Genomic DNA, 12,398 nt, shown 5'->3' with positions numbered 1-12,398 from the left:
TCTAAGAAGTCTGTGGGTTCCATACAGATGTTCTGATAGTTAAACTCTTGGAGATTAGGAGGTTACTGCTGGTAGGAAAAAAAAATGCCATCTTTACATAAAATCAGAAGGTGACTTGTCTATACCTGAAAAAGCTGAAGATAAACAATGAATTAGAACATTCACTCTTCCAAGGGGAAGACAACACCTTCATGTTTTTCAGAGGAAGAGTATGATTCCAGTAGCTCAGGATTTATAGCTACTGACATGTGTAAATATTTCCTAAGGAGTCAGATTTAATTTGTACTAAATTAATATTTTATAAAATGATAAATAATAGGAAATGTTGGTAAACCTATCAAAAATTATATGAATATCATTAACATTTCGTTAAAAGTCTCAAGATCTGAATTCTGGATAGACTACTAAAACTATCTAAAACTGGGCTCCCTAAAATAGCACCTGATATACAGCAATATGTGTAACTTTTGAGTTTTTCTGTATCAGCTAAAAATTTTTTCATTTTAAAAACTAGCTTCTTTACCCTAAGTCAAATCTGCATATAGACTGAGTATAGAAGAATACTGTTTGCAACCTGCACAGTTGCTAGAGAGTCCTCCATAATTTTTTGCTGACTACATGGAATTAAGAATATAAACAAGAGTTAAGAACTACTCATATTTTATTGGTACTGTACTTATCTGAGTGTTTAATATAGAGTTCTTAGTTTGTAACTCACACAGACAACCCTAAACAACCACAATAACAAATTTACTGAATAAAACCTGTACACTATCCAAGCAACACTTCAAAACATTTACCACACTGCACATGCTCATTTTAGAGGGAAAATAATCTGAAAGGAGTAAAGTCAACCATACTGTTATAGAGATTAAAAAAAGAGTATCAAAACAAACCCAAAGAAGCTACAATAAAAGACATAATAAAGGGTAAAATACATGCAATTTAAAAAGCATGTAATATAATTAGAGATCATTAAAACTTACAGTGCCCTCTCAAAACTTCTAGTAGTGAAAGACAGAGAAAGAGGGAGAGAATGAGTCAGCGAGGGAGAACAAATAGCTGAAAAAATGAAAACAGGACACAGCCAGGGCTGTAGCTCAGTGGCACAAATGCCTGCCTGGCAAGCACAAGGTCGTGAGTCCAATCCCTGGTACAAAAAAAAAAAAAAAAAAAAAAGCGACATAACACATAAAGAGCGACATATACATAAAACAAATTATAAAGACAGCATTATGAACTTTGTACAGATAACTTTTTTAGATACTGAGGATCAAACCCACAGTTTGCTAGTCAAGTGCTCTACCAGTGAGCTACATCCCGAGTCCATGTGCCAGTAACTGAAAATTTACGTGATACTGGCAAATTTTTATAGCTATAAAAAAACTGACAAATTCTTACAGTTATAAAAAGTTTTCTGTTTTAAAATGTCAACTCTTAAATATCTTCACACAAAAAAAGCTCTAGGCACTGGGAACATCACTGCTGAGTGTATTAAAAAATTTGGGAGACTGTAACTTCACCTTTTACAAGCTCCTCCAAAAATACAGAGAATGCTTTTGGGGGCAGGTACTGAGGATTGAACCCAGATCTTCACTCTAAGGACATCCCCAGCACCTTTTTTACTGTTTGTTTTTTCAATTCTGAGACAGGGTCTTACTAAAGTCACAATGTTGCCCAGGCTGGCTTTGAGCTTATCTTGCCTGCCAGTGTTCTGGGAATACAGGTGTGTGCCACCATGCTTTCCTTTTTGAAGACAGTAAATTGAGTGGTAAAACCAAAACCAAAGTAAGATAAAAAAAAATAAAAACCAAGAAATATTAATGGCCAATTTCACTTACAAATATACTTATAAGCTAAACAAAGTATTAGCAGACAAAATTCAACAGTATATTAAAAAGATGGTCTACTTAGGTTTATTATAAAAATGTAAGATTGATTTTTTTAAAAATAGGGCTGGGATGAGGTTCAGCAGCACAGCACTTGCCTAATGTATACAGGTCCTGGGTAGATCCCAGCACCAAATATGGCCTATCTCAGACACACAAATTAATGTAATTTCATATCAATCATTTTGATATAGAAATTGTCTGACAAAATTCAGTATTCACTTATGAGAAAAAGCACTATCTAGAAACGAGAAATAAAAAGAAATATTTTTAACATGATACAACCTACATAACCAAATCACATAGTGCTAAATGAATGCTGAAAGTATTCTCTTTAGGATTAATAAAAACACAAACACAATCTTTTATTTAAAGATTCAACAAAACAGAAAACAGTTAGAAATAATACATACTTTCAAAGAAAAAAATAAACAGTAAAAAATCACTAGTTAATGATTACAGATTGTCCTCTTACAAATAGTTATTCAAGATAGTAAAGTGGAGCATATAAAGTGGGGATTCAAACAGGGAGACTGCAACCAGTTCTGTTCAACTATCCAACAAAAACTTAGAAATATGGTTATCAATCCTATACACTTAAAAATACATGCAGTTATCCATAACTTCAATTATGTTGAGATTGAACAAACCCAAGCAGGCTAATATCATTCAGAACAAAGAGTAATACTATTGCTGGGTTTCACATTAGGACACTCCAGGATCAGCACTGGTTACTTTAGTGTCTCTTTTTCTTCAAAGTATCTGTTCATCATGTGTCATAAGATCAGTTCTCATAAACTGTTTATAGATTCTACACATGCATGAGTCTTAACATGTATTTCTATCCTTTCTATATTAGAGGGAGAAATAAAACAAAGCAAGACAAATCAAAACATATTCCTACAAACACATGAAACGAAAAAGATATGTAAGACTGTTGTACAAGGAGTTCTAGTGCCTGTGTTGTCTCTTGTTATCTTCAAAAGAATTGGCTATAGCATCAGACATAGTACAATTGAATATATCAGTACATAAAAGTATTAATAAAAACACAACTTTGTATATGTATAAAACTTCAAAAAGAGGCAGTTATTGAACCAGAATGTGTATCATAGAGTCTTGTCATCTTCAGTGTAGTTGCCTATATACTCTATGACTTGATACTATCAATCATATCAGTTTTGAATAAAATGTGTTGATACCAAACAGCAATCAAACAAATCACATTTAACTACGATCAGTCATGATAAAACAGTGTAAGTCATACAGAGCTCCAGATTAAGATAATAGGAAATTAAAGATGATTACTGTGCTATATTCTGATGTTTTTGGGATAGCTGCCTGTGCCCTCAAATCTAATGCAAGTAGACAAACTGGGACAGAATAAAATCTATCTAAGCAGAGTGGTGTGAGTAATGTGTGTTATAAATCCTGATACACTATTAACAATATCTTCTGCCATCTTTTTTAAGACTCTCCCTCCCCTTTCACTTCCCCAGGATACACTGTGCGTTTTTGGGTCTGACCAAGACCCTTGGTTTTAAATTGGGGGAGGGAGGCAACCTGCTATTTACCTAAGTGGTTCTGAACCCTCTTTCTCCTGGACTTGATCTTTAATCGTATTCCTTTATCTATTAAAGCCTGTCTTTCCAACCTATGCACAAATACTGGCCTAGTTGCCCCTATTACTCTCTGGTTCTCTGTCATATAGAGCATTGTTTTCTCACATTTGATTTTCAGTCCATGTGCTCTTTTTCATGTTAATTATATTTCCTACAAATAGCATCTTGGTGGACCCTGCCTCCTGATCTACTCCACATGTGTTTTTTTTTTAAATTTAGTATATCAAGGCCATCTATATTAGAGATTAAAACCAACCTTCTCTGCCTCATTTCTGTTATGCTCTTTTTTTTTGCCATCAGTTGTCAGCTTATCTTCTTCAATCTGTTTCCTAATCCTTTCAATGAGGCCTCTCTGCCACTGTTCCTGGAATCCTAGTACTTTTCTCTCTCTCTAGAATGCCCTGAAGTATTTTCTGTAGAGTTGGATTGGTGGTTGTGAATTTCCTAAGTTCCTCTTTGTCTTGGAAGCATCTTGTTTCTTCATTAATTTCTAGAGACAGTTTAGCAGGGTATATCAATCTGGGATGGAGGTTATTTTCTTTCAGGGCTTGGAATATTTCATTCCAGGCTCTTCTTGACTTGATGGTTTGTGTTGAGAAGTCTGCCGTTATTCTGATGGCCTTCCTCTGTAGGTTATCTGTTTCTTGTCTCTAACAACTTTTAATATTCTGTTCTTTTATTGAATTTCTGGGATCTTGATTATTATATGCCTGGGTGCAGCTCTGTTTTGGTTGTAGGTGTCTGGAGTTCTGTATGCCTCATATATCAGAATATCATTTCCTTTTCCTATGTTTGGGAAGTTTTCCGTAATTATTTCTGTGAATAGCCTTTGTAGTTCCTTTGTTTGTATCCCTAGTTCTTCATTCACATTCTTTATTCTCAAGTTATAGATCTTGTCATCTTCTAGCCTTTGTATTGTTACTGCTTGTTTCCCTGTTATTTTAAAAAAGTTTTCCCTTTCATTATCCCACATTGCAGAACTGTCCTTCAGTTTGGGTAATCTATCCTTAGTTCCTTTCAAGCTGATTTGCAATCTTTCCATAGAGTTTTTAATTTCCTGGTAATCTCTTTGAATCTGCTTCATGTATTCTATATTTGCTTTATATTCTTCATCAAATGGTTCTCTCCTTTGAGTTCCTCCCTACTTCCATCTGTGTCTTGAGGAGTGCTTAGCGTGTCTTTTATTAATCTTCTTATATCTTGCTTTATTTGGCTAAATATTTCACTTTTGAACTCGTCTATGAGGTCCCAAATATATTTCTTTATGTCCACTGGTGCCGTGTCTGATATTGCATGTTTGCTGCTCTCATTCTCCTTTGTATTTACCTGTCCTGGGTCAATGTTCTCAGGGTTGGGACCTGGAGACTTTTTCTTGTTGTTTCCTCTTCCCATCTTTTTTGTTTCTTCCAGAAGGCCCCAATTTCTGTCTTTGTTGGTTATAATTCTTCTGAAGCACACTGGCTAGATGACCCTTCACACTGCAGTGTCCTAGTGAGTTGCAACAGGGGCAGCATATGCTGGCCACTCCCCTCTGGATCATTCAAGCTGCTGAGGCCTGCACTGTATTACTGTGCACCGTTTCCCCTCCAGTCAGTCAAACTTCTGAGGCCTTCAATGTGTTATTGTGCACCACCACTGTAAGGAATTGATTTCGGATAACCTATTAGGTCTCACAGCCTGGTTGCGTGACCCAGGCCTAGCTCACTCCACCAATCCCGTTTTGGAACGGAACAATTGACTGAAGTCACTGCTGCCCCTTGTGCTTGCCAGTCCTGCCCGGTCCCAGAATGTCGTCCACCAAAGCCCCGCTTTCTGTAGAATGGCTCCTCTCCCATCACTCACCACCGGTCGATGCAGGCTCCCCGCCAGCTCAGCTCTCTCTTTGGCTGGCCGACCCCTGACCTCAGTGTGACTGCGCCTCCAGTGAGTTGAAGCAGCGGGACCTCAGATGGCCCGGCAAGTCGCCCCCTGCGGCGGGAGCACTGAACCTTTAGCTGTTCTAATAATAGCACCGGGACTGTATGTTTGATTGGTTTTTCTCACCTTAGTTTCTTCTTGGGATGAGAGAATTCATCTCCCTCTGTTTGGGGCTCCCCATGTTGTATTATGTTGAATTCTCTACTATATCACTTTTATTCTGTATTGCACAAGTGGTTCTAACCACCATAGCAAGATTCTTCTACCCAAAAAAGTATGATTAATTTTTAAAGGTACAGAAATAGATGAGAGGGGCTGGGGATTTAGCTCAGTGGCATAAGCGCCTGCCTTGCACACAGGCAGTTGTGAGTTCGATCCCTGGTACCAATAAAAACGAAAAAGACCAAAAAAAAAAAAAAAAAAAAAGATGAGTAAACACAAAGTTGGGAGTTGCTTTTGGGGACTAAAAAAAAAAAAAAAAAAAAAAAAAAGATGAGAAAACACAAAGTTGGGAGTTGCTTTTGGGGACTGCGGGAAACTGAGACCCGGACCGAGACTCCAAGTAGCAGCCAGTTCTGCACCGCTGCACCAGACCGGATGTACAAAGCTCTGGCGTTTCAAATCTAAATGGTGCACAGATATCTGACCGGTCAGCGCTGTGCCGGGAGTGCGGGAAAAGTGGACAGCTTGGTGTGCGGTGGTCCCGGAACGAGGACTTGCACCGGACTCTGGTGAGTACAGAGAACCCCGCGGTTGCTGGGTTTGGCCAGAGAACAGCTGGCCCGCCACCACGAGGAAATCAATAACACAGAGTCTGGTGCAGACATATTAGCCTGGCGGCAGAAACCGCAGCTTGGTGATATCACCAGGTCCCCTTGTAGGGAGGGCTGGTGGAAGACATCTTGAGTCCTGGCAGAGCCTGATTACTTGCTGGCTTCAGCTCCACACAGAGAACTTAGTGGGAGCCATCTTAGATTTGGGCAGATCTGCTTTTCTGGTGCTCCTGTCACAGAGAGGTTTGGAAGAGAACGGCTGGGACTTGGGCAGAATCCTGTGCCATTACTCAGCTGCTTCTGATTCAAAGAGAACTGGCAGGAGCTACTGGGGCTAAACCAAGCCTCTGCTTGGGGCCCAATAAGCGGATACAAAATAGTCACAACTCAGTGACAACCAGAAAGTACAGCCTAATTTATGAACTAACTGACACAGAGGCTAGAGCCTAGACTGTACCGCCCCTGCATCCCAGCCTACCCCAGATAACAGCAAATTGGGGAGGACAGCAAAAACTCAAGCCAGCACGCTTCTGAGAGGCCCTAAGCAATTCGGAGAGGGCCAGAGAACTCCAGGACAGTCTGAAAGAAACCAGAAACATGACAAGAGATAAAAATAAAAAAAAATCTCCAGCTGTTCAACAGGAGAAAATAAACCCAAGAGAACTAAACACTGAAGAGAACAAACACAGTAACCATCCTCTACTCGACACAGCATCAGCCGAAATTAAAAAGTACTTACATGATCTCATAGAAGAATTTAAAGATGTACTCCTGATCCAAGTGAGGCAAGATATAAAGACATTAATTAAAGAAATGACAAGCCCCGCCCAAGAGAACACAGATGGAAGAACTGAGGAAATCAGAAAAGAAAGAGAAGCATCTGAAGAAGAATTTAAGCATAACTTAGAATACATGAAACAGATCCAAAGAGAATATCAGGAAACTAAAAACTCCATTGAATATTGGCAAAATGCCTTGACAGAAACTAAAGACAACCTTCTGAAACTTGAAGAGAGATTTAGGGCTTATGAACATGAAAGAAAAAGCCTCTTAAAAATAACAAGGAACCAGAAAGAAGCAATTCTAAAACTGGAAGATGATAAAAAGATACATAACCTAAGAATAAAGAATGCGAGTGAGGAAGTAGGAACATCCAAAAATGAAATACAAAAAATATTCACAGATATATTAAAGCAAAATTTCCCACGTATAGCAAAAAGAAATGATATCCAGATAAAAGAAGCATACAGAACGCCAGCAACCTACAACCAAAACAGATCTACGCCTAGGCATATAATAATCGAGATCCCAGAAATCCACCAAAAAAACAGAATATTAAAAGCAGCCAGAGAAAAGATGCAGGTTACCTATAACGGGAAATCTATCAAAATAACAGCAGACTTATCAACACAAACTCTTAAGTCAAGAAAGGAGTGGGGAGAAATATTCCAAGTCCTGAAGGAAAAAAATATGCAACCGAAGTTCATATATCCGTCAAAACTCTCTCTAAAAATTAATGAAGAAATAAGATACTTTCAAGACAAGGAGGAACTGTGGGAGTTCGTGGCCACCAATCCAACCCTACAGAGAGCGCTGAAGGACATTACAGAGAAAGAGAGGAAGAGATATCAGGATTACAGCTACAGTGGCAGAGAGGCCTCAGTGAACGGGGCAGACAATGGAATGAGGGAAAAGGTGGACAAATTATAGCAGAAAAGTGGAGTAGCAGACATGAGGCAGAGACGGTAAGCTAGTCTTTAGTAGAGACAGCTCTGAAACTATATTAAAAAAAAAAAGCAGAGGTCATTGCTAATGGTGTATAACGATTTAAAAGACACAGTAGTCCTAGTGCCATATTTAGATTGAATTAAATTTGTTCTGGTCTGTCCACTCATGTCAGATTTGAGGACACAGACCTCTAGAACCAAAAATAGCAGGTTATACCATGGTAACTATCCTTACTTTCCTATTGACTTAGGCTGAAATCCTGTATTACTTACATTGTCTTACTATGACTGATCTTAATTGTATCTGAATCATAAGACTATTGGTTGGCCTTGACTGATCCTATTTGAAATCGGTATGCGTGTTAGAATCAACCCTAAAAGTAGAGGAAACTACTCTGAGCATGACAAGATGCAAAGGATATCCATACTGGTATGAATCAGTAACAGCTCTCAAATACTACAATGCAGTCAAAGATAAGTTTTTATAAAAATAGGTGTTAGTATGTTTAACTATAATAAGCCAGTGTTGTGGACAAATCTATTGAAAATAACAAGAGAAAACATAGTAGCTACGGAAGATCATTTATATTATAGTTTTATAAGTCTTATCCATTGCATGTTTTTCTAGGAAATTGTTTCGCTGTCTTGTTATGACTTGGTTTTCCCTATAATACAGAGAGGATAGGAACAAATACTCTGAGGAAGAGACCTGAAAAACCCGAGGCTTATTTTGTAGCATTATAATATAAATTCTAGCAATCTATTGCTTGCTGATTAGAATGACATTGGACTGGTTTCTTCAGCTCAACTTCAGCATATGCAGAGATGGGGACGGCTATCACAAAGAGAATGAGAGATGCGATGGTAGTTGCTATTGTCTTCCCTAATTTGGAACTTGAGGACCTAAAAAGACTCCATCATCCTGTAATGATTTGATTAGTTCTATAATATGCAATAAGTATATAAAGTGGGTGAAGTTAGGGACAACTATTTGTAAGAAGCTAGAGACAGTTAGATAAGGTAGATCTCCAGTGGACTTGCTTTGAAATCTGTATTTCTTTAAATTGTTTTTTATTTATTTATTTTTTAAAAAATGTTCTGTTCTGTTTTGATATGGTTAACCTTACCCTCTTAGAGATGTAAAACAAATAGGTGGGACTGATAATCATATTACGGAGCTTTTGTTCGACCATAGAGCAGAATGGTTTGTAGGGTCACTTTTTTGAATGTCATTCTAAATACTTTAATTCTATAACCTGAACAGCCATTTCGAAGATGACAATTTGTAACTTATCAACCGGCAATTTCTTATCTTTTGTTTGTCTGTAATTTAGTATTATTTCTACCCTTTTTTTTTAATCTCCATGTATTTTTTTTTTCGTTTCCTTTTCTTTAAATAAAAAAAAAATTAAAAAAAAAAAAAGAAAACACAAAGTTGTCATTATTTCCAGATGATACAATTATCTAAAAAAAATCTGAAAGACTATGAATACAAATTACAAGAATAAACAAGTTAAGCAAGATGAACAGGTAGCAGACAAAGACACAAAACCACTTACATTTCTACACAACAGTAACAAATTGCAGAAAACAGTGAAAAAAAATCTACATGTTTGACAGTATATGTTTACCAAAATTCACAGAATTGTACATTTAAAGGAGATCCATATTGCATGTAAAATATACTTCAAAAATGTAGGAAAGAGGGGCACAATTTGTAACAACAACAACAAATGCAGATACATAGGAATTAATCTAATACATATAAGACCTTTCTCAGATAAAACTTAAAGGCATAAAAAGATTTAAATAAATGGGACAATATATTCATGGAAAGAAAAATAACACTGTAAAGATGTCAATTTTCTCTAATTTTATCTTTAGATTCAATTAATTTTCAAAAGAAAAATCTCAGCAAAATCTTACAAGGGATTCAGGTCAATAAGCTTACTCTAAAATTATTATGAAAGAGCAAAAACAATACTCATGAAAAAGATTATTTAATCCTTTAATAACCAAAGTGGCAAGGGATAATGTGATGAACAGAACACAGAGCCCAAAACCAGCCCATTCAAATTGGGAAACCTCATTTTTAACAATATGTACTTTAGGTTAGTGGGTAAGGAAATGACAAATGTCCAATAAATGGGCCTGAAACAGGTTGGAATTCAAATGAGGTGAGTGTCACAAGGGAGTGAAAGAAGAACTGGATATTATCATATCCTACATAAAAACCTATTCTAGATAAATTAGAGATATATATAAAACATAAAAATAAATAAATAAAAGAGAAAGCCTGTCAGGGCAGGGAAGATTTTTCTTTTAATTTAACATAAAAAACATTAACCAAAAAGGGAAAATGTAACAAATTTCACAGCAAAAATGAATTACAAGAATAGGTAAATTGCATTATGGAACATGATTGGTGGGGTATGGTCTCAACAAGAAAAAAGCAATAGAAAACTGGAGGAAAAACAACAAAGACTATACAAGACAGAAAACCAATCCAACTATACAAACCAACAGGCAGAGCATCTGTGCACAGGACAAGTGGCTGAGATGGAAGCAGTGCCTCACACCCACTAAGCACATGCTCTACCACTAAGCACCTCCAGCCTCAACACGCCAGCGATCGGTGATCCATAACAAAGAAGAGCTAATGCGTGCCTGGTGAGACAGTACCTGCACAGGGACCAGGACACCGGGTGCCACAGAAGGAGGCACAGAACTGCAGTGCAGTATTTGACTGTGTCATATTGACCGTAAATGCTATTATGTGGTTTTAAATTTAAATTGAAAACTTAATCTCGTAAGAATTACTAATGGTCACGGGACAGAAAAATTATCAGCATTCATAATATGAAAGCTATGGTACTGAGGAGGCAAAAGGAAAAATAAGACACAAGGTACTAACTTGCTCAGTTGATGCAGAAGTTGAAGGAATTTTAAAACAATTTTAAATTATTTTAAGATTATTTAAAATTACAAAGCCAGCCAACTTAAAATGGGAATACTATTATGAAAAACTGGAATGAGATGGTATGTAGCATTATAAATGAAGCTGATTCCTTATGCCCACAATGTAATTCAATAATACCTGCTAAGTCAAGAAACAGCACTCCACATATATGACTTAGCAATATGGAAACAACACCTAGTAGACCTAAAACCCAAAAGAAGTTAAACATGAGAGAGTATGCTTCATTCATTTAAGCTCTTCTGTATTTTTAGTCCACATGCATGTACGCTTTTAATATAAAAATTATTCAAATTTCTGAAAGCAAAAAGACATCCCCAGGAGCTCATTTAGTCACACTACCCCCTGTTTAGGTAAAATAAAACAAGTGTTCACTGCCGTGGAAAGACTCTCATTTACCTGATAAAGACTAACATGCAACAACCTGCCAACTTTATCCAGCAGAGTAAACTTACTATTGTCATCATTATGCAGAGCAAAGAACTCAATGGAGAGGCTGAATCCTATCCTTCACTTTTCTTTCACTCTTACCTTTCTCTATTTAACTTTCTGACCCCAACTTTGCTTTATTTAGTATAAATATTCAAATGTGTGTGTGTGTGTGTGTGTGTCTTATTTGCAGGATAATTTTATGCTAATTTTCTCTTAATTTGAAAAAGGAAATTAAGTGGATTTTCATTTCCCTATCATGAGAACCAGTTTAAATCTCTGTGGGCATTAGAGCCGTGGAGAAGAAACAATCTCTACCACTGACTTAAGAGACGAACACACAATGAAGGCAATCTAGTTTGACAGTACAGTAATTACTGTTTCATGTATTCACATTTCTGGAGACTGTAATATTCCTAAAGTGTCAGGAAGTACGAGCTAGGTTCCCATCTATTTATAGTGCTATGAAGAATGAGAGTGTGAAGTCTGAGTCCCCCATTGAAATGAAAAAGCTAAAAGTTCAGTGTTAATGTTATGTAATATTTGCGATTTTGTGAGTTCCCCATTTCAATACGGTCCCCATCCACGTGCATACTTACACTATATGTGCAAGGTCAAGTGGTTTCTCTGGTTGTTCAGGAAAAACAGGATGCGCAGGTTCTCTGGAGGGCACACACCCCAAAGATTTACTAATTGCATGGCTCAGCTTCTTTGCAGGGGATTTCTGTGTCAAAGTAGAAAATAAGGACATATGAAATTATCTCTTCAAAAGAATGGCAATGAACTTCAAAAGAACTTGGTGACAAAGAGTACAGAAAACATCTCTTCAGAGTCAAATCAAGTTTCACTACAATCAATAGTAACAGGCCTTGAAGAAAGGAACTCACAGTGATCCCCAGGTCAGGTCATTTGTGGGCCCTTCATCTGTACTATGAAATCACATTATCACATTGATTTAACTGTCTTTCTGGACAGCTGTACCTATCTTTGCATGAATTTCTTCTTTCAATGCTTCTATCACTTTTCTAAGATGTTAAAGTTAATTCCTAGTGAGAGTCAGAACT

At 37.0% G+C, this 12,398-nt stretch overlaps 1 protein-coding gene across 13 annotated transcripts in view; it reads right to left on the bottom strand.

Annotated features, from left to right (window-relative positions):
- Positions 1-12,398, bottom strand: part of Dtnb (dystrobrevin beta) — a 337,086-nt gene that overhangs the window by 158,576 nt on the left and 166,112 nt on the right. For all 13 annotated transcript variants that reach the window (XR_010041328.1, XM_063231364.1, XM_063231355.1 and 10 more), the window contains exon 9: positions 11,934-12,058. Coding sequence is in view for 12 of the 13 variants with exons in the window: in XM_063231364.1 (XP_063087434.1) it covers positions 11,934-12,058 (125 nt within the window). In the remaining variant the exon portion in view is untranslated. The remainder of the gene's footprint in view (positions 1-11,933; positions 12,059-12,398) is intronic.

The sequence above is a fragment of the Cavia porcellus genome, unplaced genomic scaffold (assembly GCF_034190915.1).
Source record: "Cavia porcellus strain 051 isolate PalLab524CR breed Dunkin Hartley unplaced genomic scaffold, mCavPor4.1 scaffold_1, whole genome shotgun sequence".
Classification (NCBI taxonomy): Eukaryota; Metazoa; Chordata; class Mammalia; order Rodentia; family Caviidae; genus Cavia; species Cavia porcellus.
This window is presented reverse-complemented; position numbering and strand designations above follow the sequence as displayed.